Below are 27,552 nucleotides of genomic sequence, written 5' to 3' on the forward strand. Positions count from 1 at the left end.
ATGCTGCGCTACAGCTGAACTAAACAGAAGGACTTTTTTAGAAACTTTAATGGGAAGTCCGAGCTAACATTGGTGCATGGAATAAGTGCAAGATTATCACAAGATCATGGTGCGAAGGCTGGCCAATACACTGTATCTCGATAATATTAAAATTTTCTATTTCGCAGGACACAACAACTGGAAAGTTTTTCCCGTTGTTTCTTTTCGAGCGAAATTTTCAAGAAAAAAAACGAGCACGTGTAAAAAGTTCAGTTATGAGCTTCATAGCCCCAAACATCCTACCACAGCTTACAAGCCAGAAACAGGGCAAAATTTATCCGAGAACATATCGACAAGCGCTGCCCGCCCCCAAAACGTGAGCTGTGTGTTGACTGATGAATCAAGATAAAAGTGGCGAACAAAGTATTACGAAGAAAATGTAAAACTTGGTAATCGTTGGATGATGTTGTGGGTGGATGCTTTAATTCGCACCAGCAAGTGGGGCCACTTCTTAATTTGCGTGTCAATATTGGATACTTTTGCCAGCAGCAAAAAAGTTAGAAACTTACAAAATCCTAATAGCTCTGAATTGTTTCAAGTTTTTCTAAGAACCAGAAAACAAAAGGTCAGCATTTGAAGAGATTACCTAGAACAAGTAATATTACACTGGTCAACACAGGTTTCGCCCTAGAGCTCAAGCGGGGGAAATTTGATAGATTATAACTTTTTAACCATTCCTGTGAATTTTTGTGCCCCTAGCCAGCTCTAAAGTACGTTAAAAGCAGCACAGTAGTTGCTCAACGGGTTCATCGCTTTTACGTTTGCATGGGAAAAGCTTCATTTGAGTCTCTAATGAGACATTTACGAATAACATTGCGCCTCCATTTTTTTGTTTTTAATGGAAATACTTTGTACTTTGATGCAATGTAACCGAGAGTCGAGCAGTAAATAATCGTAGAACAAAGTATAAACTCACCTCAAATGCCAAAAATTATTGCAAATTAAATACTTTATGACTTTACTTCGGACCCGTCTGTGTTACTTTTCGCAACACTACACAGTGTTGTCGATCAGTTACAATGATGCTACTTTGCTGTCCTTTTTTGTTTTACCCCTCTTCTAATTACAATTTCATGCTTGTGTGACTCTCGCTTCGATGCCCATTTCCCAAAACCCTTTTCCAACACTGGCCCACTGGCGCATATAATCCCTTTCGTGCCCAACAGCAGCGCCAACACTTTCCCTATCGCAATCAGTTTCATCTTATGCGTGTCGAGCATTCTGCACACTGTCTGATCGATTTATTCGCACTCTCTTTATTTACAAACGCACCTTACTTCAACACTCACTCACTCACAGGTTCTCTTTCGTAGCTGGGAGAATTATTCTCAGCGTTGAGCGCCAAATTTTACTCCGCTCGTTTTTGAACTCTTCTCTTCATTCTCTTTCTCCCACTGGCGATTCTCGAATCGAATGCCGAAAACAGCTGTTTCTCGCCGCGCCGACCATCATGGATTTCCCATTTTCATTTGTCGTGTTACGGGCGAAGATGATATTTGAACTTCCGAACCGTCATTTCACATCTCGGCCATTGTTGGGGAATGCACCGACAGGGATTTCCTGTTATCCTGTCAGCATCCGTTGTGCGGGGGCCATCGTGCCATAATGTTAGTACAACGAGAAGGGAGTGGGGAAAATGTTTGTCATTTTAATTGGACGTCAGTGCACAATAAAGCGCTCTACATGATGCTTTATATACTTTGGTATCGATCAGGATGTCTTTCTAGCGTCGCTTGCCTTCTGCCTGCCTGCTCGCTCATCATTGGCCGCCCACCCTTCTGCGAGATACCATCGGCATTGCTTCTTCAATTGGCACAATGAAGCAGAAAACATGCATCCTCGCGGGAGCGTCGTGTAGATGAATGTGTGGTTTGTGCTTTGTCCTACAAAAGCAGTCAGCAGGAAAAATGCTTGTCTTGAGGAAAATAGCATTCAATGTTTAGTTAGTCCTTCCTGGGCACCACCCATCTGTCGTTACTGTAGGCTGCTGATCCGAATGATGATGATGATGCTTTTCATGATTTGCAATGGTTTCAACGGCGAAGGTGGGCTGCTCACCGGCAATGTCAGCCTTTTTCTCCAAACATATGGAGCGTAGAGCGCAAGCTATATTTAGGAGCAACAAGTGGGTGGTGATGGGCGGCGATGTGCTTTCGCTGTTTGAGAGGTAGATAAAATTTCCACCAAATAAGCGGATTCGGTGTAGGACGAAACAGGACACTCCCAGCTTCCTGATGGTTTCGCCTTCTAGACGTGATTTTGTAAATTCATCACTAATGAAGAAGTTTTTAATTGAAATTATGGTTAAGCTTTGATTCGCTCCGATGTGAAATGTATGCAAGTTTTATGCCTACCCGACTCGGAAACCAACCAAGCGGGTTGTGGTGACTGGCAGGAGGGGTCTGAAAGATGTGATACAGTGAACGCTCCCTTGCAAGCCTGGAGACTGTACACAGCGTTTCAATATTCCCTCTGAACTTTCGTGGCTCTGACGAAACAGATTGGCGGTCTAACTTAAGTTTTTGCCGGCTGTGGAGATTGTGCACTGAAGCAAGATATTTTCCTGTCAGCAGGAGAACATTCCCTAGCAGATAAGTTTCGGTGAAGAAACTAAAAGTGTTTTGCAGTGAATATAATGGATCCTTTCTAGTTGAGAAGAGAAGTTCAGTTAATGAAGTTCGGATTCTGTTATGAGATGTTTTCGCACCAAACGTCAGCCCTACCGCTGCCAAATGGAAATAAATGGATCATCGAACGTTGCGTTCAAATATCTACTAAACAAATTACATAAATTGTTTATCATATAATGAAAACTGTGGCCAACATTTAAGAAATGGAATTATTGGAGTTGAATGTTGCGAAAATATGATCATCATTAATAAAAAATATAGCAAAAAATTAGGTCAACGAAATTAATTTTGTAAAAATGGTTCAAAAAATCCCAACGAAAATTGTAACTATTGCAAATCAAATTGTTGTTTACTTCCAACGATTTGTTAAGACACTAGCTGGTACCATGTCCGCGTTAAGATTTTACGACGGTAACCGCGTATTCCTTAAATGTACCATAATTTCAAACAAATGTTGATTATCATATTGTCATCATTACTAGGTTATAACTCTGGAACTCTATGTAATCAACTCAGAGTCAGGTTTTTGGAATCATGGTTTTATGAAATTTAAATTTTATCAAAATGCTAACAGATACATTCGGTAAAATATTATTATTGAAAAAAAGGTTAGAAGCTTGGCGAAACGTTTTGATACTAAGCTTATTTATGTTGGCCAACAAGAGTTGAATAATTTTCCTAATCTTCAACTAAACAACAGGTGCGAAACGACCCAGGGGTAAAATGTAAGTCAAAAAATGGTTTTCAGTCACGTTGATCAATGAAATACATCTTATGTTTAAAAACTTCACATATTCCTCTACGCATACTCATAATTTGAGAGAAACACAGATTATCTGTGATGAAAATGAATAAATGCCACTTCCCAATAAAATAGATCAAATTTGAAGTCTTTCAAATACATTAGCTACTATAACTTCTACAAACCGATTCTCTTTATGATTGGTTCAATTGTTTAAAAATCATTGAAGATTGATTGAATACGCCTCATACTAAAAAAATTCTGTGTGCAAAGATGCACGGTTATCATGGAAGACGTTTCCAAGTTTGCAGAATACAAATTGACCTATTTGTGACTCCCCGAAGAAGAAGAACGGGTGTCAAACCATCATAGAAATATTTCTACTACCTATAAACCCTCGCATATCAAATTCTCCGAAATCGCCTTCTTGAGGCCAAAAAAGAAAATGATCCAAAATGAGCTCAGAATGGCCGAAATCGCCTTCTAAAGGCCATAAAACGTCAAAAAAGAAAATGATCCCAAATTTAGCTCAGAATCGCCAAAAACGCCTTCTAAAGGCCAGAAAACGCCAAAAAAGAAAATGATCCCAGATTGAGCTCAGAATGACGGAAATCGCCCTCTAAATGCCAGAAAAGGCCAAAAAAGAAAATGATCCCAAATTGAGCTCAGAATCGCCAAAAACGCCTTTTAAAGGCCAGAAAAGGCCAAAAAAGAAAATGATCCCAAATTGAGCTCAGAACCGCCAAAAACGCCTTCTAAAGGCCAAAAATCGCGAAAAAAAAATTAGCCCAAATTGAGCTCAGAATAGCCAAAAACGTCTTTTAAAGGCCAGAAAACTCCAAAAAAGAAAATGATCCCAAATTGAGCTCAGGATGACGGAAATCGCCCTCTAAATGCCAGAAAAGGCCAAAAAATAAAATGATCCCAAATTGAGCTCAGAATCGCCAAAAACGCCTTCTAAAGGCCAGAAAAGGCCAAAAAAGAAAATGATCTCAAATTGAGCTCAGAATGGTCGAAATCGCCTTCGAAAGGCCAGAAAAGGCCAAAAAGAAAATGATCCCAAATTGAGCACAGAACCGCCAAAAACGCCTTCTAATAAAGGCCAGAAAACGCCAAAAAAGAAAATGATCCCAAATTGAGCTCAGAATGGCCGAAATCGCCTTCTAAAGGCCAGAAAAGGCCAAAAAAGAAAATGATCCCAAATTGAGATCAGAATGACGGAAATCGCCTTCTAAAGGCCAGAAAAGGTCAGAAAATTGAGCGGGGGCCTAGTGTGGTTAGTAACGTCTCCACCAACCACGCTCGACGCCTGGGTTCGAATCCCACCGCCGACATAGGTGTCGATGGTTGTGAGGTGGCGTGATCCACTCACAACCAACCCAACTGGTCTAGATTCAATCCTAGCCGACACCGGGAGATTTTCTGAGGCGAAAAATCTCTGGGATCACGCCTTCCATCGCATGAGGAAGTAAAGCCGTTGGCGCCGGTCCGTTAATAAACGGGTCGTGAGTTAGGGTCCTGGGTGTGGAGTCGCCTCCCTGGGCGTCGGTGATTGGCCACAACAGTGGCGGAACTAGACCGACGGAAAATAAGCGAGAATAAAAAAAAAAAGGTCAAAAAAGAAAATGATCTCAAATTGAGCTCAGAATGGCCGAAATCGCCATCTAAAGGCCAGAAAAGGCCAAAAAAGAAAATGATCCCAAATTGAGATCAGAATGACGGAAATCGCCTTCTAAAGTCCAGAAAAGGCCAAAAAAGAAAATGATCCAAATTTGAGCTCAGAATAAAGGAAATCGCCTTCTGAAAGCCAGAAAAGGCCAAAAAAGAAAATGATCTCAAATTGAGCTCAGAATGGCCGAAATCGCCTTCTAAAGGCCAGAAAAAGTTTAAAAAAAAATGATCCCAAATTGAGCTCAGAATCGCCTAAAACGCCTTTTAAAGGCCAGAAACGCCAAAAAAGAAAATGATCCCAAATTGAGCTCAGAATGGCCGAAATCGCCTTCTAAAGGCCAGAAAAGGTCAAAAAAGAAAATGATCCCAAATTGAGCTCAGAATGGCCGAAATCGCCCTCTAAAGGCCAGAAAAGGCCAAAAAAGAAAATGATCTCAAATTGAGCTCAGAATGGCCGAAATCGCCTTCTAAAGGCCGGAAAAAGTTTAAAAAAAAAATGATCCCGAATTGAGCTCAGAATCGCCTAAAACGCCTTTTAAAGGCCAGAAAACGCCAAAAAAGAAAATGATCCCAAATTGAGCTCAGAATGGCCGAAATCGCCTTCTAAAGGCCAGAAAAGGTCAAAAAAGAAAATGATCCCAAATTGAGCTCAGAATGGCCGAAATCGCCTTCTAAAGGCCAGAAAAGGTCAAAAAAGAAAATGATCTCAAATTGAGCTCAGAATGGCCGAAATCGCCTTCTAAAGGCCAGAAAAAGTTTTAAAAAAAATGATCCCAAATTGAGCTCAGAATCGCCTAAAACGCCTTTTAAAGGCCAGAAAACGCCAAAAAAGAAAATGATCCCAAATTGAGCTCAGAATGGCCGAAATCGCCTTCTAAAGGCCAGAAAAGGTCAAAAAAGAAAATGATCCCAAATTGAGCTCAGAATGGCCGAAATCGCCCTCTAAAGGCCAGAAAAGGCCAAAAAAGAAAATGATCTCAAATTGAGCTCAGAATGGCCGAAATCGCCTTCTAAAGGCCGGAAAAAGTTTAAAAAAAATGATCCCGAATTGAGCTCAGAATGGCCTAAAATGCCTTTAAAGGCCAGAAAACGCCAAAAAAGAAAATGATCCCAAATTGAGCTCAGAATGGCCGAAATCGCCTTCTAAAGGCCAGAAAAGGCCAAAAAAGAAAATGATCCCAAATTGAGATCAGAATGACGGAAATCGCCTTCTAAAGTCCAGCAAAGACCAAAAAAGAAAATGATCCCAATTTGAGCTCAGAATAACGGAAATCGCCTTCTGAAAGCCAGAAAGGCCAAAAAAGAAAATGATCCCAAATGGAGCTCAGAATGGCCGAAATCGCCTTCTAAAGGCCAGAAAAGGCCAAAAATGAAAATGATCCCAAATAGAGCTCAGAATGGCCGAAATCGCCTTCTAAAGGCCAGAAAAAGTTTAAACAGAAAATGATCCCAAATTGAGCTCAGAATCGCCTAAAACGCCTTTTAAAGGCCAGAAAACGCCAAAAAAGAAAATGATCCCAAATTGAGCTCAGAATGGCCGAAATCGCCTTCTCAAGACCAGAAAAGGTCAAAAAAGAAAATGATCCCAAATTGAGCTCAGAATGGCCGAAATCGCCTTCTAAAGGCCAGAAAAGGCCAAAAAAGAAAATGATCTCAAATTGAGCTCAGAATGGCCGAAATCGCCTTCTAAAGGCCAGAAAAAGTTTAAAAAAGAAAATGATCCCAAATTGAGCTCAGAATCGCCAAAAACGCCTTCTAAAGGCCAGAAAACGCCAAAAAAGAAAATGATCCCAAATTGAGCTCAGAATGGCCGAAATCGCCTTCTAAAGGCCAGAAAAAGTTTAAAAAAGAAAATGATCCCAAATTGAGATCAGAATGGCCGAAATCGCCTTCTAAAGGCCAGAAAAGGCCAAAGAAGAAAATGATCCCAAATAGAGCTCAGAATCGCCAAAAACGCCTCCTAAAGGCCAGAAAAGGCCAAAAAAGAAAATGATCCCAAATTGAGCACAAAATCGCCAAAAACGCCTTCTAAAGGCCAGAAAACGCCAAAAAAGAAGCCCAAATTGAGCTCAGAATGGCCGAAATCGCCTTCTTAGGGCCAGAAAAGGCCAAAAAAGAAAATGATCCTAAATTGAGCTCAGAATCGCCAAAAAAGCCTTCTAAAGGCCAGAAAAGGCCAAAAAAAATGATCTCAAATTGAGCTCAGAATGGCCAAAAACGCCTTCTAAAGGCCAGAAAAGGCCAAAAAAGAAAATGATCCCAAATTGAGCACAGAATCGCCAAAAACGCCTTCTAAAGGCCAGAAAACGCCAAAAAAGAAAATGATCCCAAATCGAGCTAAGAATGGCCGAAATCGCCTTCTTAGGGCCAGAAAAGGCCAAGAAAGAAAATGACCCCAAATTGAGCTCAGAATCGCCAAAAACGCCTTCTAAAGGCCAGAAAAGGCCAAAAAAGAAAATGATCCGAAATTGAGCACAGAATCGCCAAAAACGCCTTCTAAAGGCCAGAAAAGGCCAAAAAAGAAAATGATCCCAAATTGAGCACAGAATCGCCAAAAACGCCTTCTAAAGGCCAGAAAAGGCCAAAAAAGAAAATGATCCCAAATTGAGCTCAGAATGGCCGAAATCGCCTTCTGAAGGCCAGAAAAAGTTTAAAAAAGAAAATGATCCCAAATTGAGCTCAGAATCGCCTAAAACGCCTTTTAAAGGCCAGAAAACGCCAAAAAAGAAAATGATCCCAAATTGAGCTCAGAATGGCCGAAATCGCCTTCTAAAGGCCAGAAAATGTCAAAAAAGAAAATGATCTCAAATTGAGCTCAGAATGGCCGAAATCGCCTTCTAAAGGCCAGAAAAGGCCAAAAATGAAAATGATCCCAAATTGAGCTCAGAATCGCCAAAAACGCCTTCTAACGGCCAAAAAAGAAAATGATCTCAAATTGAGCTCACAATGACGGAAATCGCCTTTTTAAGTCCAGAAAAGGCCAAAAAAGAAAATGATCCCAATTTGAGCTCGGAATAACGGAAATCGCCTTCTGAATGCCAGAAAAGGTCAAAAAAGAAAATGATCTCAAATTGACCTCAGAATGGCCGAAATCGCCTTCTAAAGGCCAGAAAAGGCCGAAAAAGAAAATGATCCCAAATTGAGCCCAGAATGGCCGAAATCGCCTTATAAAGGCCAGAAAAGGCCAAAAAAGAAAATGATCCCAAATTGAGCACAGAATGACGGAAATCGCCTTCTGAATGCCAGAAAAGGCCAAAAAAGAAAATGATCCCAAATTGAGCTCAGAATGGCCGAAATCGCCTTCTAAAGGCCAGAAAATGTCAAAAAAGAAAATGATCTCAAATTGAGCTCAGAATGGCCGAAATCGCCTTCTAAAGGCCAGAAAAGGCCAAAAATGAAAATGATCCCAAATTGAGCTCAGAATCGCCAAAAACGCCTTCTAACGGCCAAAAAAGAAAATGATCTCAAATTGAGCTCACAATGACGGAAATCGCCTTCTTAAGTCCAGAAAAGGCCAAAAAAGAAAATGATCCCAATTTGAGCTCGGAATAACGGAAATCGCCTTCTGAATGCCAGAAAAGGTCAAAAAAGAAAATGATCTCAAATTGACCTCAGAATGGCCGAAATCGCCTTCTAAAGGCCAGAAAAGGCCGAAAAAGAAAATGATCCCAAATTGAGCCCAGAATGGCCGAAATCGCCTTATAAAGGCCAGAAAAGGCCAAAAAAGAAAATGATCCCAAATTGAGCACAGAATCGCCAAAACCGCCTTCTAAAGGCCAGAAAACGCCAAAAAAGAAAATGATCCCAAATTGAGCTCAGAATGACGGAAATCGCCTTCTAAGGGCCAAAAAAGAAAATGATCCAAAATTAGACTCCGAATCGCCGAAAACGCCTTCTAAAGGCCAGAAAACGCAAAAAAAAAAAATTATCTCAAATTGAGCTCAAAATGACGGAAATCGCCTTCTAAAGGCCAGAAAAGACCAAAAAAGAAAATGATCCCAAATTGAGCTCAGAATGACGGAAATCATCTTCTAAAGGCCAAAAGAGAAAATGATCTCAAATTGAGCTCAGAATGACGGAAATCGCCTTCTAAAGGCCAAGAAAGAGCTTAAAATGGCCGAAATCGGCTTCTAAAGGCCAGAAAACGCCAAAAAAGAAAATGATCCCAAATTGAGCTCAGAATGACGGAAATCATCTTCTAAAGGCCAAAAGAGAAAATGATCTTAAATTGAGCTCAGAATGACGGAAATCGCCTTCCAAATGTCAGAAAATACCAAAAAAGAAAATGATCCCAAATTGAGCTTAGAATCACGGAAATCACCTTCTAAAGGCCAAAAAAGAAAATGATCTCAAATTGAGCTCAGAATGACGGAAATCGCCTTCTAAAGGCCAAAGAAGGCCGAGAAAGAAAATGATCCCAAATTGAGCTTAAAATGGCCGAAATCGGCTTCTAAAGGCCAGTAATCCAGCAAAGTAATAGGCTCAGAATGACGAAAATCGCCTTCTAAAGGCCAGAAAAGACCAAAATAGAAAATGATTCCAAATTGAGCTCAGAATGGCCGTAATCGTCTTCTAAAGGCCAGAAAAGACCAAAAAAGAAATTGATCCCAAATTAGACTCAGAATCGCCGAAAACGCCTTCTTAAGGCCAGAAAACGCCAAAAAAGAAAATTATCTCAAATTGAGCTCAGAATGACGGAAATCGCCTTCTAAAGGCCAGAAAAGGCCAAAAAAGAAAATGATCCCAAATTGAGCTCAGAATGGCCGAAATCGCCTTCTAATTACCTTCTTCATTCTCTAGATTAGTTATGCGAGTTATGCAAAGATTCATATTGCGTTTATGTGGCACCAAAACCCCTCCCTCCAGGTAACCCCGCTTTTCAGAGAGGGAAGGGTTCTCGAACCATCATGAGAACCTTCGTCGGCCCTAGAAAATTCTATATACAAATTTTCACGCCGATCAGTTGAGTAATTTTTAAGTTTATAAGGGTCATAGAGTTCTATGTATGTATGTAGTCAAGTTTAGTTTAGATTTTTTTTCTTCTAAGTTTGATTTAAAGCTCAAACTGAAAATTATTGAAAAATTATAATTTTTCAACTGTCCTGTGAATTTTGGTGCCCTCGGCCAGCTCGAAAGTGCGTAGTCTTCAGCAGGGCTGCAAATTTTCGACAGTGCAAACGAAAATAACAAAAACTTTTTTTTTATTACTTTATTAGGGTGGCTTTCAGCCACAGGCTGGTTCGCCACATAACAAAAACGACATTTTCACTGTCTCAAGTTGAAACGACCTTCAGTGCCACCGGTGTCAATTTTTAATGAAAGTCCGGTCATTGAAAGAAATGAGCAGTTTTTTGACATCGAGATCGAAAATTTGATTCGAGCCAATTCATTGCATGAAGTCGATGATAAGCATTTACATTCTCCACCACATAAACATCACTGAAGCAACACAGAGTGTGTGAAATCACGCTAGTCAGCAATCACTGTCAACTGATTGGAGCTGAAAGTCTTTTTCATTCTCAGCTCGTTTGTTGAAAATGAAATTCTAAGACTTCAACTTCAACTTAAAATCCTTTCATGACAGCGAAAGCTTCAGCGCTGCACAGTAGTACGCGAAAAACGTGATCGTCAGCCTTTTGATTATAAAAATGCCATTTAAATGCTAAAGTATATTTGACAAAGTTTTTGTAGATCTTAAGAGGCATTTTTTGATGCAAATAAATTTTTATTAATTCACCTATAAGTGAGATAAAAAATTTATTCTTTTATTTACTTATCAAATGAAAACGAAGTCTTCAGCAAAGTTGTGGACAATTTTATGTAGAGAAACTTTGCTGAATACACTTTGGTTCTACTTCTTGAAAATCGACCACATACAGGTAGTTTTATACACAGACATTCTCTAAGTTTGTAAACATCGAAACATACTAAATAGCTTTCTGACGTAGAACTACCTCTCTCAGGAAGTTCGGCTATATGGGGATGTAAAACAAAAATCTGAAACCGGTAAAACTGGAAAATATGTTCAATTTCAAATGCTAATAAATCGGTTTGTTTTCGATGGATTTCCTTCGTTCTTGCAGCAAAAGATTGGCAAATCTTCTAAGAATCCTCCCGAATGCAGAAAATTGTAATTTTGTTATTCTACTTATTGTACTATTTAAAATTGTCAAGCCTTGTCAAAACGCAAAATTCGACCTCTGATTGGTCGTTATATGATTGCTTTCCCAAGCACGGTCGACAGAATTATAGACCTAGTATTTCTGAATGTACTATTTGGCCTATATAAAAATCTGTTTCAGCCAAAACTGCTCATATTAATTCTAGACAGCGACAACAGCTGTCCTCACCAAGCAGTAGCAGTGGCAGCGGATAGCAGCAGCTGCTGTGGAAACGGATAGCGGCAGAAGCAGCTTCTGACAAGTTATCTACTTGCCACTGGCAACGGATAGCAGCAGTTGCAGTGGGTATCAGCTACGATGCTGCCAGCATATGCAGTGAAACTTCCTTTAGTAAATTGCAGCCTTCGTGCGGTAGTGAGCAGCATCAGTAGTAGATACATCAGGCGGTCACTTCCTCTAATGAAAACTTGCCTCATTTTGACAGCACAATAACGTTTTGGAAAGCTGGCGTTTAAAATACATGAGCCGGCAAGTTTTCAGTGCTAAAACCTTACCTTATTCACACTGTCAGTGATAACATAACGCAAAGATTTGATCAGCATCTTTTTCGATATTGAATTAAACCACAAATTTTCCTTTTCAGGAAAAACTAAACTTCTAATTGAAGAGCTGATATTTCCTTTAAAATTAATACACTACATTGTGAATGATGGAACAGTTATAAATTTTATTTCACCTTCATGTCTCTCAGAACGTACTGAATTATCTATTCCTTCAGTAATATGCAACGCCCGAACAACTTTTGTTATCAGCCTAAAGATTAGGTTAGTACACGATCAAACCTCTAAAATTGTCGAGCTTTAATATGGCAAGCAATTAAACTATTGAAAATGGTCCATTATAGTTGAAATGTAGATTTAGATTAATCCGATTGTCCATTATATGATTACTTTCCCAAGCACGGTCGACAGAATTATAGTCCTAGTTATTTGGAATATACTATTTAGCCTATATGAGAGCCTGTTTCAACCGAAACTGCTCATATTAGTCTAGACAGTGACGATTTGACAACACGCAAACGTTTTGTAATGCTGCCATTAAAAATATATTGGCCGTCAAATTTTCAGTGTATAAACAGCTCTCCGTTGTGTTATCAGAAAAATGCCATAATCCTCTTTGTTGGGGTAGTACACAGATGCGATCAACATTATATCCGATATGAAATTGAAAAACAATTTTCTTTATAAGAGCACCAAACAAATTATTGACGATATAATATTTTTTCATTTTGCGCTAGAATTGAAGGTAAAATGTTATTTTAATCTGCATGCACTCTGACTGTTGACTGTGTTGTCCTTATTTTATTTAATTTTGTCCATACGAAGGTATCTCGGTATTGATTAGGTAGGATATGGTATTTAGAGACTGAAAAATTGATTGAAAAATTTACCCTGCATCCGACAAAATACAGAAAATGGTAGTTGGATTATTCGAACTTTTGCACTATTGAAAATGGTCAAACCTTGTTGGAACGCAGGTTTCGTTAGATTTGATTGGTCGTTTAATACTCACTTTCCCTCACACGGTTGACAGAATTTTCTACCTAGTCAACCGGGTTATATAGGATTGCTCCATTTTACTAGCAACAGTGGCACCGGATATCTGCAGTGGGTACCAGCAGCGCTAGTGGTGGCAGCGGCGTCAGCGGTAGGTGCAGCGGCACTACCGTTAGACGTCAATGTAATAAATTTTACTATAGAGCCATTCCATGCTACTTTGCAAATCGATCCTGATCGACCATTTCCGATTTCGCAGAAACTTTTCTAAGTTGTTTTTGATAATTAGGTCGTTTTATGATATCCGCTGTTCAAAGGGCTTACCTGAAAATATGACTGATAGATAAAATTTTCAAGATCAGAAAAACGGCTTGTTTGACTGAAATGATGTCTTCAGCAAAGTTGTAGGTAATAAAATTGCGGTTTTTGAAAAAATATGTAGTAGAAAAAGTTTTTTTCCTGTGCTGAATTTTCCAAATTGTCACAAAATATCTCAATTTAGAATTTAATTTGTTTACACATTGAAGATGACAATATGTACTATCTGGCAAAATTTGGTGATGGTTGAATGGAAAACAAAAAAGTTATGAACGTTTGTTTATTTTGACATTTTCACTTTGAACTGTTTTTTTAGTGTTTATTTTAGCTACAAATAACAAGGTTAAAAATTTATCACTAACGGCCTGTTTTTGTACTATTTGTAACTAAAGTCAATTTTGCTCTGAGAAAATGTTCATTTTTTTCTCCCGATTGAATCCGTCTGCCATACAAATATACTTTTTAGCGATTAGATAAGAGTGAGAAAATAAATCAAGTATTTTATATTCGTTGTAAACCAATTCGAAATATCTTGAGCCACGTATGCCACACTCAAATTTTTATTAATGACACTCTAGCATAGGTTAAATCTGTACTCAGTAATTTTCACGAACCACCAGGAAAATTAACAAGCATGAACAGAAAACTAGCATTCACAGTCATGGGCGTCAAAAAATATCCTTAGCGGAGCACCGATTTAAAATCACCGACGGGAGAGAAAATTTTCTTAGAATCACTAAGTACTAGTACACTTTAGTCGATTTATTTACGTGGATTCCGAAATTAGAGCCATTTTTTCGCGCGGATTATTTATGCGCGATTCTGGATTTACGCGTTTGTTTTACTTGGAGTTTTTATGCGTCACGTATCTTCTGCGTAAAGAGCGACTTATGTACATCGATCATTCATTTTTTTAACAACAACTTCCATTTTACTTCTACATTTTTAAAAAGTTTGTGTATCGCCTGTGCAAATGCCAACTCTGATTAGAAGGTTGTAAAAATTAGTACGTGTTTATATCAAGTAAATCCAGATTTGGGGAATCGGAAGCTAAGGGATTGAGCAGAGACAGGTGTCGCTAATAAACTTGCGCCTGAGGCAGTTTTTTTTCCCTTGTAGAAGACTGAACCACTGCGACCATTGTTTGATCTATTGTGGTATGCTTCACCTTACTCTAAGTGCGTACGAGCAGGTACATCACTATTTGGCGAGTTGATGTCCTTGCTACATTGCACATTTATCCCAGTTGGGCAACGCACTTCGTATGAAGTTCATTACCTCACTAGGACTTTCCCTACAAATTTCGGTAAGTTCTATGTGTCCCTTACCGAAGATACGCAATCTGCGTTGTATTAATACTCGGAATTCGCAGAGTAGATGTTCTGAAGTTTCGCTTTCGATGCCACACTGGCGACATTTATCATCATTAAGTTTGCCTATCTTCGTGAGATGATACTTCACGGACAGTGCCCTGTAATAAGACCTGTGAATGTCCTCAAGTCTTTCTTATTTAATCTGAGCAGCACGAGGCTCTTCTCGCGATTTGGCTCTATGAATCTTTACGATTGTCGTAATCCGCTTATGACATCCCAGTTTGCTTTGATGGTCGCTTTCTCCCATTCACCGAGTTCAGCTTTTAGAGCGCTCGGGGAGACTCCACAGAAAGGTTCTGGGCCAACAAAGTTAGTAGATGACCCTTGTCTGGCTAGTAAGTCGGCCTTCTCGTTTCCTTCGATTCCACAATGACCAGGAACCCAGTATAAGTCAACCTGGATTTTCATAGCTAACTGTCGGAGTGACAGGATGCATTTCCACACTAGTTTAGAGTGGGAGAAAGGAGAATTCAGGGCTTTAAGTACTGCCTAACTATCACAGAAAATGCGTATTCGTGCATTCTATTATCGCGTATATTTCCGCCTGGAATACTGTTGGCCAGTGTCCCATGGGAAAAAAATTATTAATTCCTGGTCCTGTGAATCCCGCACCCGCAGAACCATTCATTTTAGAACTGTCTGTGTAGAAGCAAAGTGAACCGTCCCGAATTTTGGGTCCACCTTGTTGCCAACTTTCTCGTTCTATCCATACTGTTCTGTAAGGAATTTCGAAATTTGGTTTCCTCTCCAGCCAATCCTCCTTACTTTTTATTAGATTATTTATTTGGAAATCTTTCAGTATTCTCTACGCTGTCTACGCTGCTTCGAAAATTAATGCTTCTCGATAATTTCAGATTTCGGTGAATATTCAGTTGCTCCTTTTCGATAAAAAGGTTTTTTTCTGATCTGATTCTGATCTGATGTCATAAGATACTGCTACTGTTTAAATTTTAACTATTTATAGTTTGTTGTAATCTAAGCGTCCATGATTCAAGGAATCATTGAAAGGGAGAAGTTTGTTTCGAACTTATCATCTGCGATCACTCTCGAATGCAAATAAAAACATTTTTATCTGCCAATTCCAGGTGCAAAATGCAAACAGGGTGCTGCAATACTGAGTGAAGCGTTTCCAGACTGAAGGCGGGTAGTGTAGGTACATCTTCTAGGATATTAAATTGTTCATTGTGTTTTAATGTGCTCAGATTATGGGTAGAAGGTTTTTTATTTTACAACAAAGTTTAGTTTCAAAAATCAAAACAACTCCTCTAACGTCCAACTCATATCATGGATTAAACAAAATAAAATACTTTCATCCACTAAAACTGCTCTTCTAGACATAGAAAAGGCATTCGACAGTGTTTGGCATAAAGGTTTAATAGTAAAAATGTCCAATTTCCGTTTTCCCTTTTACATCACAAAAATGATACATAGTAACTTGACTGACCGCACTCATCAGGTTAACTATTTAAATGGTAAATCTGATAGATTGCCTGTTAGTGCTGGTGTGCCTCAAGGAAGTATCTTGGACCCAGTCTTATATAATATTTTTACTTTTGATCTTCCTGATTTACCACCAGGATGTAAGGAATCTCTGCTTTGCGACGATACAAGCGACGATACAAGGCTGCAAAAAAGTATTGATTTCTTCATACTTGCAGAAATGGAAGATTTCTCCTAATGCATCAAAAACACATTTATTTATTATTCGTCATAAACCAAGAGCTACGGTGCAATCTTAATTTGGTCTGTTCAAGTTAAATACTTAGAGCTAATTTATGATAAAAATCTTACTTTCAAGGAGCACATTGAGAATATCCAAACAAAGTGCAATGAATATCTTCTGAAATGTTTGTATCCTCTTATCAACAAAAATTCTAGACTTTGTCTCAAGAATAAACTGTTTATTTACGAACAAATATTCAGACCAGCAATGTTATATGCATTCCCCATCTGGTCAAGTTGTTGTACAACCAGAAAGAAGATGCTTCAAAGGATTTAGAACAAACTTCTGAAAATGATATTGAAGCGTCCTCGCTGATTTAGCACGAATGAACTACACAGGCTCACTAATGTGCAATTGCACCGCATTGTACTCTTGTTTTTGTCTTAGTGTTTATTTTCCAATTGCGGCCAGTACAGTTATTAGAAACAGCAAAAAAGTCCTGGTATGCTCTTTCATTCTGTCGTCTACGAGGCTCCTCCTTATTTCAAATCTCTCTCTTCAAAGCCTGGTATAAAAGGCAGCGATCGGAAGTTTTATTTTCACAGTACCATAGGTCCGGTCGTGGCAAAGGTGGGAAGGCAAAACCCCGTTCATTTCGTGTCGTACTCCAAACCCCGGGAAGTCGAATTTAACGTCTGCAGTGCCATAAAAATTTCTGAAACTGAAGCATCCGTCTATCTGTTAGCTGTTACGGAATAGTTAGTAGCTGATACAGTTCTGAAAATGGTAGAGGATGCTACCGAGATAACAACATAACGATCTCACTTTATTTACAAATGGCAATTTGCATGACGAAAAATAAACAAAATTGTTTGTTCGTGATACCTATCCGCGCTAGCAGTCCGGTAGTCACATTGAGAACGTATTGGCAACAGAGCATCACAAAAGGAAACGAAAAATGTACTCCGTGTGTCGATTCGGCGTTATTTGGGGGATGTCTTCGGGATTGCGAATGTAAAAAAGAGAAGAAGCTGTTTTTTTTTATAAAGACGTTCTTGTCCGCATTACACAAACAGTGCGTTTCGGTAACAGCACGAATCTACCGGAGGCTTTTTCGCTCTCTTTTTTGATTTGCCCATGATAAATGCCGTGTGACGACTATTAAAAAATGCTGTGGGAAGAAAAAACGTAAGGAGTAAAATACAGACTACTCGGCACCTTACCGACAACCTTCGTACAAAGAAAAGCAAACTCGGCAATAGAGCGGCCGTGTACTGAAGAATATGTGTATCGCATGCAACCATACATGCTATCGTCGACATGGGAATAAGGTGAACAGCAAAGAAAAAAATAACATTTGTGTATGGGGAACTAGACGGCAGCGTAATAGTCGCAATATATTTTATCTGTCGGCTTTTTTCTTGCCAATACCACTACTGTCATAGAGGAACGCTTTCGGATGTCATCGAAAAACTGTTATTACTTAGTATATTTTTCCCCTGGTTTTGACACAAAATCATTTGATTTTGAAGTAGTTAAAAATTTTCTGTCACTCGCCAAAACATTGCGGATAGTGGTAAAACTTAATTTGCAAAAGCGTTAAAATTTATTTATTTTAATCATGCAATAAGATTCATGGTTTAATTTTTATGAATTTTCTTAACTCTAAATGGACCCAAATAGGTTAAATCAGAATGGCAAGTTTTAAATATTCGTGAAAATGTAAATTGTGCCAATTTGGAACGAAAACGACGAGATACTAAATTTGTGACAATTTGTTCGTCAATCAGAAAAAAGAATTATATGTTTCCATTAAACTCAACCAACATGATCACTGATGATGATTACATGTAGCAATCGAAATACGTATCTCTACGGACTTGTTATAGTTTCAATATTCACTTCTCAAATTTCTAGTAGAGTTTAATGGAAACATATAATTCTTTTTTCTGATTTCGGATATCATTGTACTAAGTCAAAGTTCACATCAATGGACAATGAAATTCTAATTCCCTAACAAAAAAAAAACGCTCGGCAAACATGTTTTGAAATTCTACGACGACTGAAAGCCTAAGCGGTAATGGTGTTTCAAATAGAAAAAAATGGCAGGATATTATTAAATTAGGAAAATGAACCGGATTAAGTCTGATAATTTTGTCATTTGTTTTCTTTGAAGTTTTGATGAAATATTTTTTAAATATTTTTATGTTTTAACCATTTTATAAATGAGATTTTTTAAACGAGCTTGAAGTCATCTTTATCAACTTTCAGTGTAAAAAATATTAAAAATAGTTGTTCAGTAATAAATATAATGATAGCAAATATCCTGCAATCATTTATACAAAAAGCCGTAACCTAGCTAACTTGTACTGACAAGCAATTGTTTCGTACTCTAAATTCCCAACCAAAATATGTTTTTTTTTTCGCCTCGGTTAGCATGATACACTACCGAACAGGCCACACGGTGCACATTTCGTGCATTCCAACAATCGAATCTCTGCAACCGTACTTTTGGGCTGCTGCACTCGTTCGGACACGTAATGTTCGATGCTTCTTCCCAAACAAGTCCATATGTGAGCCTCTCTCCGTTTAGACATTTCACTACAGGGCAGCAGAGAATTGATACCTCCAGCGTTGACCAGTCAGTGGTCAAAGGGTAAGCGAACTGCAAAATGTGCAAATGCGAACCGTCTGCATTCGATTCAATTGCCAGTATGTGCGGTCCGTTGCCTCTGCAGATTGTTTCACCCAACTAACGAGGACTGACGTTCCGGACCGGACGGTCTCTGTGTTGTTAATTCAAGTCCGGCCCGGTAGTTTACCATCTTGTTAGCGCAGTATCCTTAACTCTACAAAGTTGCCCACAGGAAGCGTTGATGCGAAATCCCCCGGAACCAAAACGGTAAATATACGTTGATCCTGGTGAAGTGTAGGCACAGCAAATAGAGCGCACGAAAAGGGCCTCTTCAGTCGTTCCGTCCGTCGTTGTTGCAATGGTGCCCTTCGCGCACGTTCCGTTCGAACGTACACCGTTTGCCATGTCCTGATAGGGTTGTTTTCGTGTATGGGACTTTTTTCTTTTTATTTCAAATCTAGTTTTTAGTTTGGTCACAACTTATACCATCATTGGATCGTAATAAGTGGATTCAATTGTTTCCGATGTTTATTTCTGCTACATCATCACACTCTCTTTTCCAGACGTGGCCTACATTATGGCACTAGAGAAAAAACTTCTACCTACTACCCACCACAATCCTCCCAGTTTGTTCCATTTTCCGACGGGTAATCTATTTAAATTAGCAGCGCTAGTTTCTGCGGTCTGTCCCGGTGGTTTAGAGGCTTCATTACGATGCAGATTTGCTTTCTAGAGCTTACTGCTGCAGCACATGTTAGTGCGAAGTTGTTAGAACCGCCTTGTTTGGCTTTCCACACCACTTCCCCAACCACTTCACCCAAAACGGTAATTCCATCGACGGCCTAGTTGTAATTGAATGAGAAAGCTTTTTAGACATTGTTTTGTGTTGACTTGCCCTTAGTGCTAGACAATTTATCAGCATGCGAATGCCCATCGGTAACTTTGCCAGCTAGTGGGCTAGCACGCGAGCAGGCTACCTGTGGTTGGTTTAATTGAATTCCACGTAACTTTCCACGGAAATGGTCATAATTTAACGCTTTATGGGGTGAAGTGCAGCAAACGTTTTCGGTATTCACTTGCTGACCAAGAAAGAGTGTAATTTCACCTCGACGCAAACAGTTTTTAAAGGTAAAAATGGGGTTGATTTGAAAATTCTGTCGGGCTTACATTCATTTTTTCTTCGTCTTATTTTTTTTGACTTGGACAATTTATGAATAATGGGTCAATTAAGACTTAAAAAAAAAACATTCAATCGACATCGCTTTTTTTAAGGTTTATTTTGTTCAAAATTGTTGGAATGTAACAAAAGCTGATGGTAATAATTCATCGATTGAGAAAAAGTGAAATGCAATTACTGAAGATGTGAAAAAATGGAACTGAATATTAAATTCTCTTGAACCACAGATAAAAAGAAATTGAAAATATCACAATATATAGTAAGAAAAAATTAAATTCAACACAAACTGAAACCAACACTCGCAGAAGCACCCGAAAAGTAGCGGCATAAACGATTTCTCGACCATCTCAGCAAATTGCGTCAATAACCATTTTTGAGCTCACTGAAAATTGCCATTTTTCGCTAAATCATCTCCATTTCATTCGGAGGCTAATGATTTCGTGATTCTGTATTGGTCCAACTCGCTTTCATCGTCGTGAGTCAGACATTCCGTCGCCGGAGTGCACCCAGGCAGAAATAGCGCACAGATTGGAAACGTATTACGTCTCTTTCCAGTGACTCGTGCCATCTGAGCCAATATGTAATACGATGATGAGCAAATAATGTTTCAGTGTATTTTAAACTTGTTAGCACATTTATGAGCCAACGTTGCTGTCGCGCTTTCGCTTGTCTCAGAACATAAACTCAATGAAGCAGTGCTTAACATGTCAGTATATGACACTTTGAATTGGTTTATGGATGAACGTTAACAGGACCTAAGGTATTTTATTGCCTGCTAACTCTCAGCCGACTAGAAAATCCCCAATTCATTTTCCTTTCACAAACGAAAAAAGCACCAGTCAGCACCAACATAAATACTCCCTAATATCGGTCTACATTTCATTCACGTACAAAAGCCTATAAACCACCGGATAAGCTTCATTTAGTAGCAGCTCAACGTTGAAGAATTTATTCATACAAAAAACTTTTCAAATAAAAAACTAACCCAACCATGCAACTACCGTCCCATTTCCGGTTCATTGAACCCGAAAGCAGCACCCGACACTTGGCCTGACAAGCTACGGGAATGTAAATTCATACGCCGTTTCTAAATACAAACAATTTTATTGAAATAAATTTAGTTTTTCATCGTCGTGAGCTGATTTATTTTCCGGTCCTGGCAGTAGTGGATTCCTCGCTTGGGCTTGGCTATCGCCTTTGGTTGGGGGCGACCACCGTCGTAGGTTTACTATTGCAGCAATGCTGGCAGCCGGGATTGGTGCAAGCTCTTCCGGAGGACGGCATCCGTGTCGCTGCCGTTGCCACGTGGGGATACTGTTGCAAGGGTTGCGGTTGCTGCTGGAGTTGACCGACCGGAACGGTGCAACCGGCGTCTATGCAAATGAGTTTAAATGGTAAAAAATTACTGCAATCCCCGGAATGCTGGGTGAAACTTACCAACGAAGTATTGTCCCGTTCCGTAGGATGGCTGCGTTTCGGAATGCACCGTGGCGGGGGCCGTTCGAGGGGTCATTTGCATTGTATTGGGCTGATAGTTCATCATGGGCATACCGAAATTATTTGCTGCCACCGTGGGATAGCTGGGATGCTGCTGCGAGTGCTGCTGGTACTGCTGTCGGGGAAATTGCTGCTGGAAGTGGTGCTCTGAAGGTTGGTAGGAATTAGGGAATCCTTCGCCTGTTTGGTTTGGTGCTGACAAAAACAAAATGTTTCAATTTTATAATAATGTAGATTAATTCCTTTACTTACTTGTTTGGCCAGGCTTTCTGTTCATAATGGATCACAACGTTCTCTCTTCGATTCAAAGAATAGATCTGCCAATTTTGTCCCGAATGCAAACTGCACTTGTCTTTGCTGAAAATTTAATTGACTTTTTTTCTTGTCGGTAAAAATCGTGGATTACTTTGATTGGCATTCTAGTTTACCTCGTCCCTCATTGTTTACCATAGATTCCAAAATTCAATCGTTTTGATGATGTCACATAGAGATTTATTTAATTTACTCAAGCAATCAAATAATGAAATCATGAGTTCATTATCTTTTCTATTCTGTTTCATTTATTTTGCTAATCCAATGTAGTAAATTGCAGGCTTTAAAAACATGACAGATATTAGACGCTAGAGAAGATATTTGGATTTTTTAAAAACTAATCTTTGTTGCAACACGAAGAAAAAACCTTTAATTGTTTACAAGAACACATTAAAACACGTTGAACAATTTAATAATCTTGAAGATATACACTATACGCCATAAGTTTGGAATCTTTTTATTGGATCTTGCAACACCTAGTTTGAATATAGCAGGACCCCTCAAAAAGTTAAGCATCATCTGGAATAGGCAGCTAAAAATGTTTTTACTGGCATTCGATAGTTATCGCAAGTGATAAGTTCGAAGCAAACTTTTTTCTCTGAACGATGGACGCAAAGATTACGATAGACTTTCCTATATCAATATGTTTATGTCAAAAATTTTCATCAACACTGAACAGTAATAAAATAAATCTCTTGAAATAGTGTGGTTGCCCTGAAGGAATTTGAAATGGTATATATGGTTGATTTACGGCTGCTCGATATCATCTCGGTTTCTGTAAATACCCGTACTCGTCATTTTGAGCTGTTTTCCATAAACCAGAAGCTACCACAAGGAATTTTTTAAAATAACGTCCTGAGTCGGTTTTTGCTCTCTCTGTATAATTTCGATTACACCAGAAGTAATTAACTCGAGTTTCAAAATGACGCGTGGAGTTGATTTTCGGTCTCTGGGTATCTTTCTATACCCGAAAATACCCTCCACGGTATTTGGCCCGTTTTGGTTGTATTCCAGAAACCAAAAATTATCATCCTGAATTCCGCACTAAACTACTGACACACCAGAGGCCTCTCCTGAACGTCATTGCTTAAAACAGCAGCTTTTTAAGTTTTCGGGTTTACGAGATACATTAAGTTCAAAATACTTGAAACTATATGCTCACTAGCACTGCTTTGCGGTCAAATTTTGAAACAAAATTTGCACTAACCAAAAGCCTTTAACCTGCTGAACAACTTTGCTGCAGCCTGCATTTTCTAGGTGGTGGGACTTTTTTGATAAATTAGGTTCAAAATACTTTAAATTTCATACACACTAGCGCGGCGTTGCGGCTGAATCCCGAACCTTACTGTCCACCGACTACGAATTCTTGACCTCCTGAACAACTTTACTGAAGACCACATCTTTCGATGCTGTCGAAATCACGAGTTATAGTTTTATAAATCTGCTCATTTTAGGTGATGCTAAATATTTCGTACTGCTGTAAAACTCAGTGAAATGATTTCAAACTGATAGTGTACATTCGAAAATAAACCAAAAGTAAATCAAGAAAAGTTAAAGTAATCATATATCGATATATCAAACAAATAAATTACAAAACTACACTGGGGTCGGCAGGGCCGGATTTAGAAGCTGGGGTAGCCCGGGGCAAATTTGTTTGTGAGGCCCTCTTTTCTTAAAACATTTAGAGGTAACGTTCTGAAAGGTGACGAGCGAAAAAAGGTCGCCCTAGGACTAGAGGGACCCCTTCAATCGGGAGGCCCGGGGCATTTGCCCCCTTTGCCCCCCACCACCCCAAATCCGGGCCTGGCGGTCGGTTTATTGAGTACCTTTAAAATATCCGCAGATAAAAACCTGCGTGATTTGTAAAAGTCGCGTAAAAACCTTCATTGATTGAATAGATCCGATTAAAAATACGTAAGTAAATGTATGTTGGAAAAATTATATAATCAAAAATTACCAAATGTTCGTGATGTCTTGGCGAGCCGTGACCTACCCTACATGACCCTTATATACGTTTTCCTGAAATCCATCCATGCCCCAGTCTAGTCCCGTTCCCCTCCGTCTACATCCAACAAAACGACAAGAACACGTTTGAACCTTAAGCACAAAACCAGCAACCAGACCCCGCACAATAGAACCAGGATCCAAGGACTACGAGCCTCTGTCCCAACTCACGACATCGTGGCTCAGCAGAACGAATTCATACATGCCATTCGACGATTATCAGACGACCATTGAACAACAAAACACTGATTGGAAAATCCATGCTAGTTTTAAGTTAGACTTAATTTCAGCTCGTAGTCGGCAGCGAGGATAAAAAATTTGCTTTAGTTTTTAAGTAATCAGATATAATTGGCGCCGTTAAACATTAAATTGTATTTGTGCCGTGTCAAATAAATGTTATGTGAAGAAAAAAAAAATTACCAAAAATGCAACAGTTACTTTACGAATCCTTTTGCTACAGGAGAAAGACGACAGAGCATAGTTTAGGAGAGCACTTGGTAGGCGCCGTTGATCAACGTTATGTCACGGTAGTTGCTGCATTGTAGTCGATTACCCTTTTCATAGATGAAGCATACATGTCCTACCATACATTCCTGCGGTAGTCTTTTTTCCTCTCAAATCCCGGAAATTACACAGTAGAGTGACGTTGTTAGTGCATCTTTGCCGTATTTATAAAGCTCAGTCACTAGCCTCTCCTTACCTGCCCCTCGCCTCTCCTTACCTGCGACTTTTTTTAGTGACTCTATTTTCTTTTGATTTCCAAGATATCGGGAACTGTTATCTTTTGTAGGCACCCCAAGGTTAACTTCCCTTTCACTTCCCTTCACTGCTCCGCTATTGAAGTGCTCATCGAAAAGTGGTAGTGCCTCGTCAAGTGAGCCAGCGGGTTATGAACGATTCCTTTTCGTTGTTAGATTTACCTTCGTGCGGGCAGCGTACGTTAATGATACTGCAGTTGAAGAAATGACCTTTGATCTTCAACAAACACATTTTCGCCTTCCAGTTAATCAAGCGACCCTGTATTCTGTCCAGCATACAAAAACCTGTTTCAAGCTCGTTGGTTACTTCACCGCTTTGGTAAAACTGGGGCTTGCCGCCGCAGACTCTCTACCTTTGCGACAGATCTTCTGCAGAGCCTCGATACCGAACTTCCAAGGTTTTAGAACCTCAAGCAGCACCCTGTCTCCGCCAACAAAATTTAGTGGCTTGCAGTTGAGTGATTCTAGTTGAAACCGTCCCACTGGTGACATGAGGTCTTTAAAAAAGGATATTTTTGTGTCTAAATGATTGAATGTAGAGAAAAAATGAGAAAACCGTCCAGGTTACTTCATATTAATGGACCCCTCGAGCACAAATCGTTTAAACGGTTTTTACAAAAATTGATTTTTGCGCAATTCTTGATCGTTTTTATTGATTTATTACTCTCGAATTTGTCATTGAACCCCCTGTAACCAACACATCGTTTCAAAAAGGAATGATAGAGCTTTCATTTGAAGTAGAAAAATATTGGCCGCCATCTTGGATCTCGCCGCTATCTCGGATTTTATCGGAAAAACGTGTTTTTGAGCAAGTTCTCAACCACCGATTCCAAATTTGACATCACCATTGAAAAGCTGAGAACAGCTCCGAACAGTTCAACGCATGACGATCGGCCAATATCAAATCGTGGTCCGTTTTTCGTTTCCTACGTCCACTGCCGAATGTTCCGAGTTATATTTTCTTGATTGTTCGTAGTGTAGTAGTTTATGTAGGTTGCCTTGCTAGGGCAACGATACCGAGTTTCATGATGGAGCTGCCGTTTCGGTTATTCAGCTTTCGGTTAAAAATTCCCTGACCTACAGAAAACGTCACAATGGGCTGCGTGCACTGTCCGCCATTACCGCTCGTGGAAAGCTGGATAGCGTTCGAGACAACACATTTCGTAATACCCGCTCCGGGTCCTGGGAAACAGATGCTCAAAAGGATTGGGATTTCCTCTGAAGAGGTCAGCCCCACGTCTCCTTCCCTGTCAGCATACGACCGAGATTCCACCACGGGTTGGTTACTCGTATCTCGGCTGGTTCCACGAGGAGGTAGGAGCTGGAGCTACTGGGCAGGATGCTACGGACCACAATTAGTTCTTTTTTATACCTGCAAGTACAAGAGGTAATGATGGTACCCACTGCCCAGTGATTTATCAACCGAAAATGCAACAATTATTCGAAATTGCAGCCCCATAACGGGTAAAACATAACGGGTGACAACTGAAAATTTTGAGCTTTTGGAGGCTCTCTTTCTCCACAACAAACACGTTCAAAGAGAATTGAGAATTGGTATATGAAACTCTCTTTCTCTTCTTTATGTCAGTATTTTTTGTTTCGTTTATGAATGCCCAGTTGTGTTAAAAATGGCGTCGAAACAAGGAGCTTTCCGCAAGCGCATTGTAAAGTTCGCTATGAACTGCACAACAATTTTGTTAAAAAGTTCATGGTAAACCATTTTGAAAGAGAAAATCTTCCGGTTTCTATTGTGTATGGTTTTCTGCAAATTGTGTATGGTTTTTTGTCAAATCATAATTCAAGCCTAGTGGTTTGGCTATCAATCAAAATGTTTACCAGAACGAATGTTTGAACAACATTATGATTCCATTTCTTCCGAAACACCATACAGATGAAAAGTATGTGTTTTGGGCACAGAAAATATCATCTCATTACGTCAAAAAAAAAACATAAACGTTTCTGAACAACTACTCGACTCCATTTGTACTCCAATTACACAACCCAACCTCAGTGTCGTCCAATCGAAGATTTCTTTGGGATTTTGAGTTCCTTCGGTGCAAAAATAACTGGAGATCAACGATTTGCGGACAGTTGATTGGTAGAATCAATTGATTCATTCGAAAAGCAGTCATAAAGGCCGTACAACGCTCTTGTTCCGGCATCATCAGAAAGGTTCGTCGGAAGGCCGGTAAACCTTTCTCAAATGTTCCGCTATTTTTTGTTAGTTAATAATGAATGTATCTTCATAAGAAATAAATCATTTTTTTTATTAAGTTCATCCACGTTTTTTGACAGCAGTAGAAGAAAAAATTCAAATTTTCAGTTGTCACCTGTTAGGAGTACTGTCTGCCGGGGTGAGATTAAGCCGTTTTTTGAGCCAAAACGGGAAATGTTTGTATGTTAAATTACTTGAGATTTACAAAACCTAATACCTCAAATTCAATACTTTATGAAACATGACATATTTATTCACAACTTAAAATGGAATATAGATAATATCAGTGAACTGTTTCGCTTAAAGAATGTTTCAAAGTACAGGGTGAAAAACATGCGCAAATCACGTTATCCAAAAATGTCCCAGGAAAACCAACCCGATCAAGAAATCACAAGAACTTACTGCTCAGTTGGTACGTTAGAATGTCGTCTCCAATGTGTTGAGGAAATGTTATGCACTGAACCTGTGCCGGCTCAGAAAATAATGTTTTTCCAAACTGTACACTTTTCGAGCCCTTTTGGGGTGAGATTGTGCCAAGCTATATTGAACGGCACAGTGTGCGGAATTCACATTCACGACAAAATTATATCAGTATACATCAAAACACTTGCATTGTTTACATAGGGTATGTTTTTGTCCCCACAGCATAAGGTATGTTGTCTAGCTATGGTATTCTTTGAAATGATGACTGAAAGCTTGAGAAGCTTACTGTTCTCAATTGTTAGATAGAAATTTTCAATTATTGATATTACTTATGGAATGTAACAAAATTTTGTACACCAATTCTATATAAACTGATGACTTTTAAAGAGAAGAAGGAGGGTTGTGGGTACGTTTCCA

The 27,552-nt window shown here is 39.3% G+C and overlaps 2 protein-coding genes across 2 annotated transcripts in view; one reads left to right on the forward strand and one right to left on the reverse strand.

Moving 5' to 3' along the window:
• Window positions 1–27,552, forward strand: part of LOC129729472 (uncharacterized) — a 279,093-nt gene that overhangs the window by 188,668 nt on the left and 62,873 nt on the right. The gene's annotated exons all lie outside the window — the stretch shown is intronic.
• On the reverse strand, window positions 21,023–21,831 carry LOC129729475 (uncharacterized). The gene is made up of 3 exons (XM_055688069.1): window positions 21,676–21,831; window positions 21,364–21,618; window positions 21,023–21,299 (listed from the first exon to the last, which is right to left on the reverse strand). Exons 1-3 carry the CDS (start codon window positions 21,698–21,700, stop codon window positions 21,115–21,117), a joined length of 465 nt encoding a protein of 154 aa, XP_055544044.1. The 5' UTR covers window positions 21,701–21,831; the 3' UTR covers window positions 21,023–21,114.

Source organism: Wyeomyia smithii, chromosome 3 (genome assembly GCF_029784165.1).
Source record: "Wyeomyia smithii strain HCP4-BCI-WySm-NY-G18 chromosome 3, ASM2978416v1, whole genome shotgun sequence".
NCBI lineage: Eukaryota > Metazoa > Arthropoda > Insecta > Diptera > Culicidae > Wyeomyia > Wyeomyia smithii.

What these genes read in the sequence shown, in the direction of transcription:
- LOC129729475 (XM_055688069.1), bottom strand. Translation starts at nt 21,700, where the DNA reads ATGAACAGAAAGCCTGGCCAAACAA. An exon ending in CAGAAAGCCTGGCCAAACAA is followed by an intron (nt 21,619 to 21,675) that starts GTAAGTAAAGGA and finishes TGTTTTTGTCAG; the next exon opens with CACCAAACCAAACAGGCGAA. An exon ending in AACGGGACAATACTTCGTTG is followed by an intron (nt 21,300 to 21,363) that starts GTAAGTTTCACC and finishes TCATTTGCATAG; the next exon opens with ACGCCGGTTGCACCGTTCCG.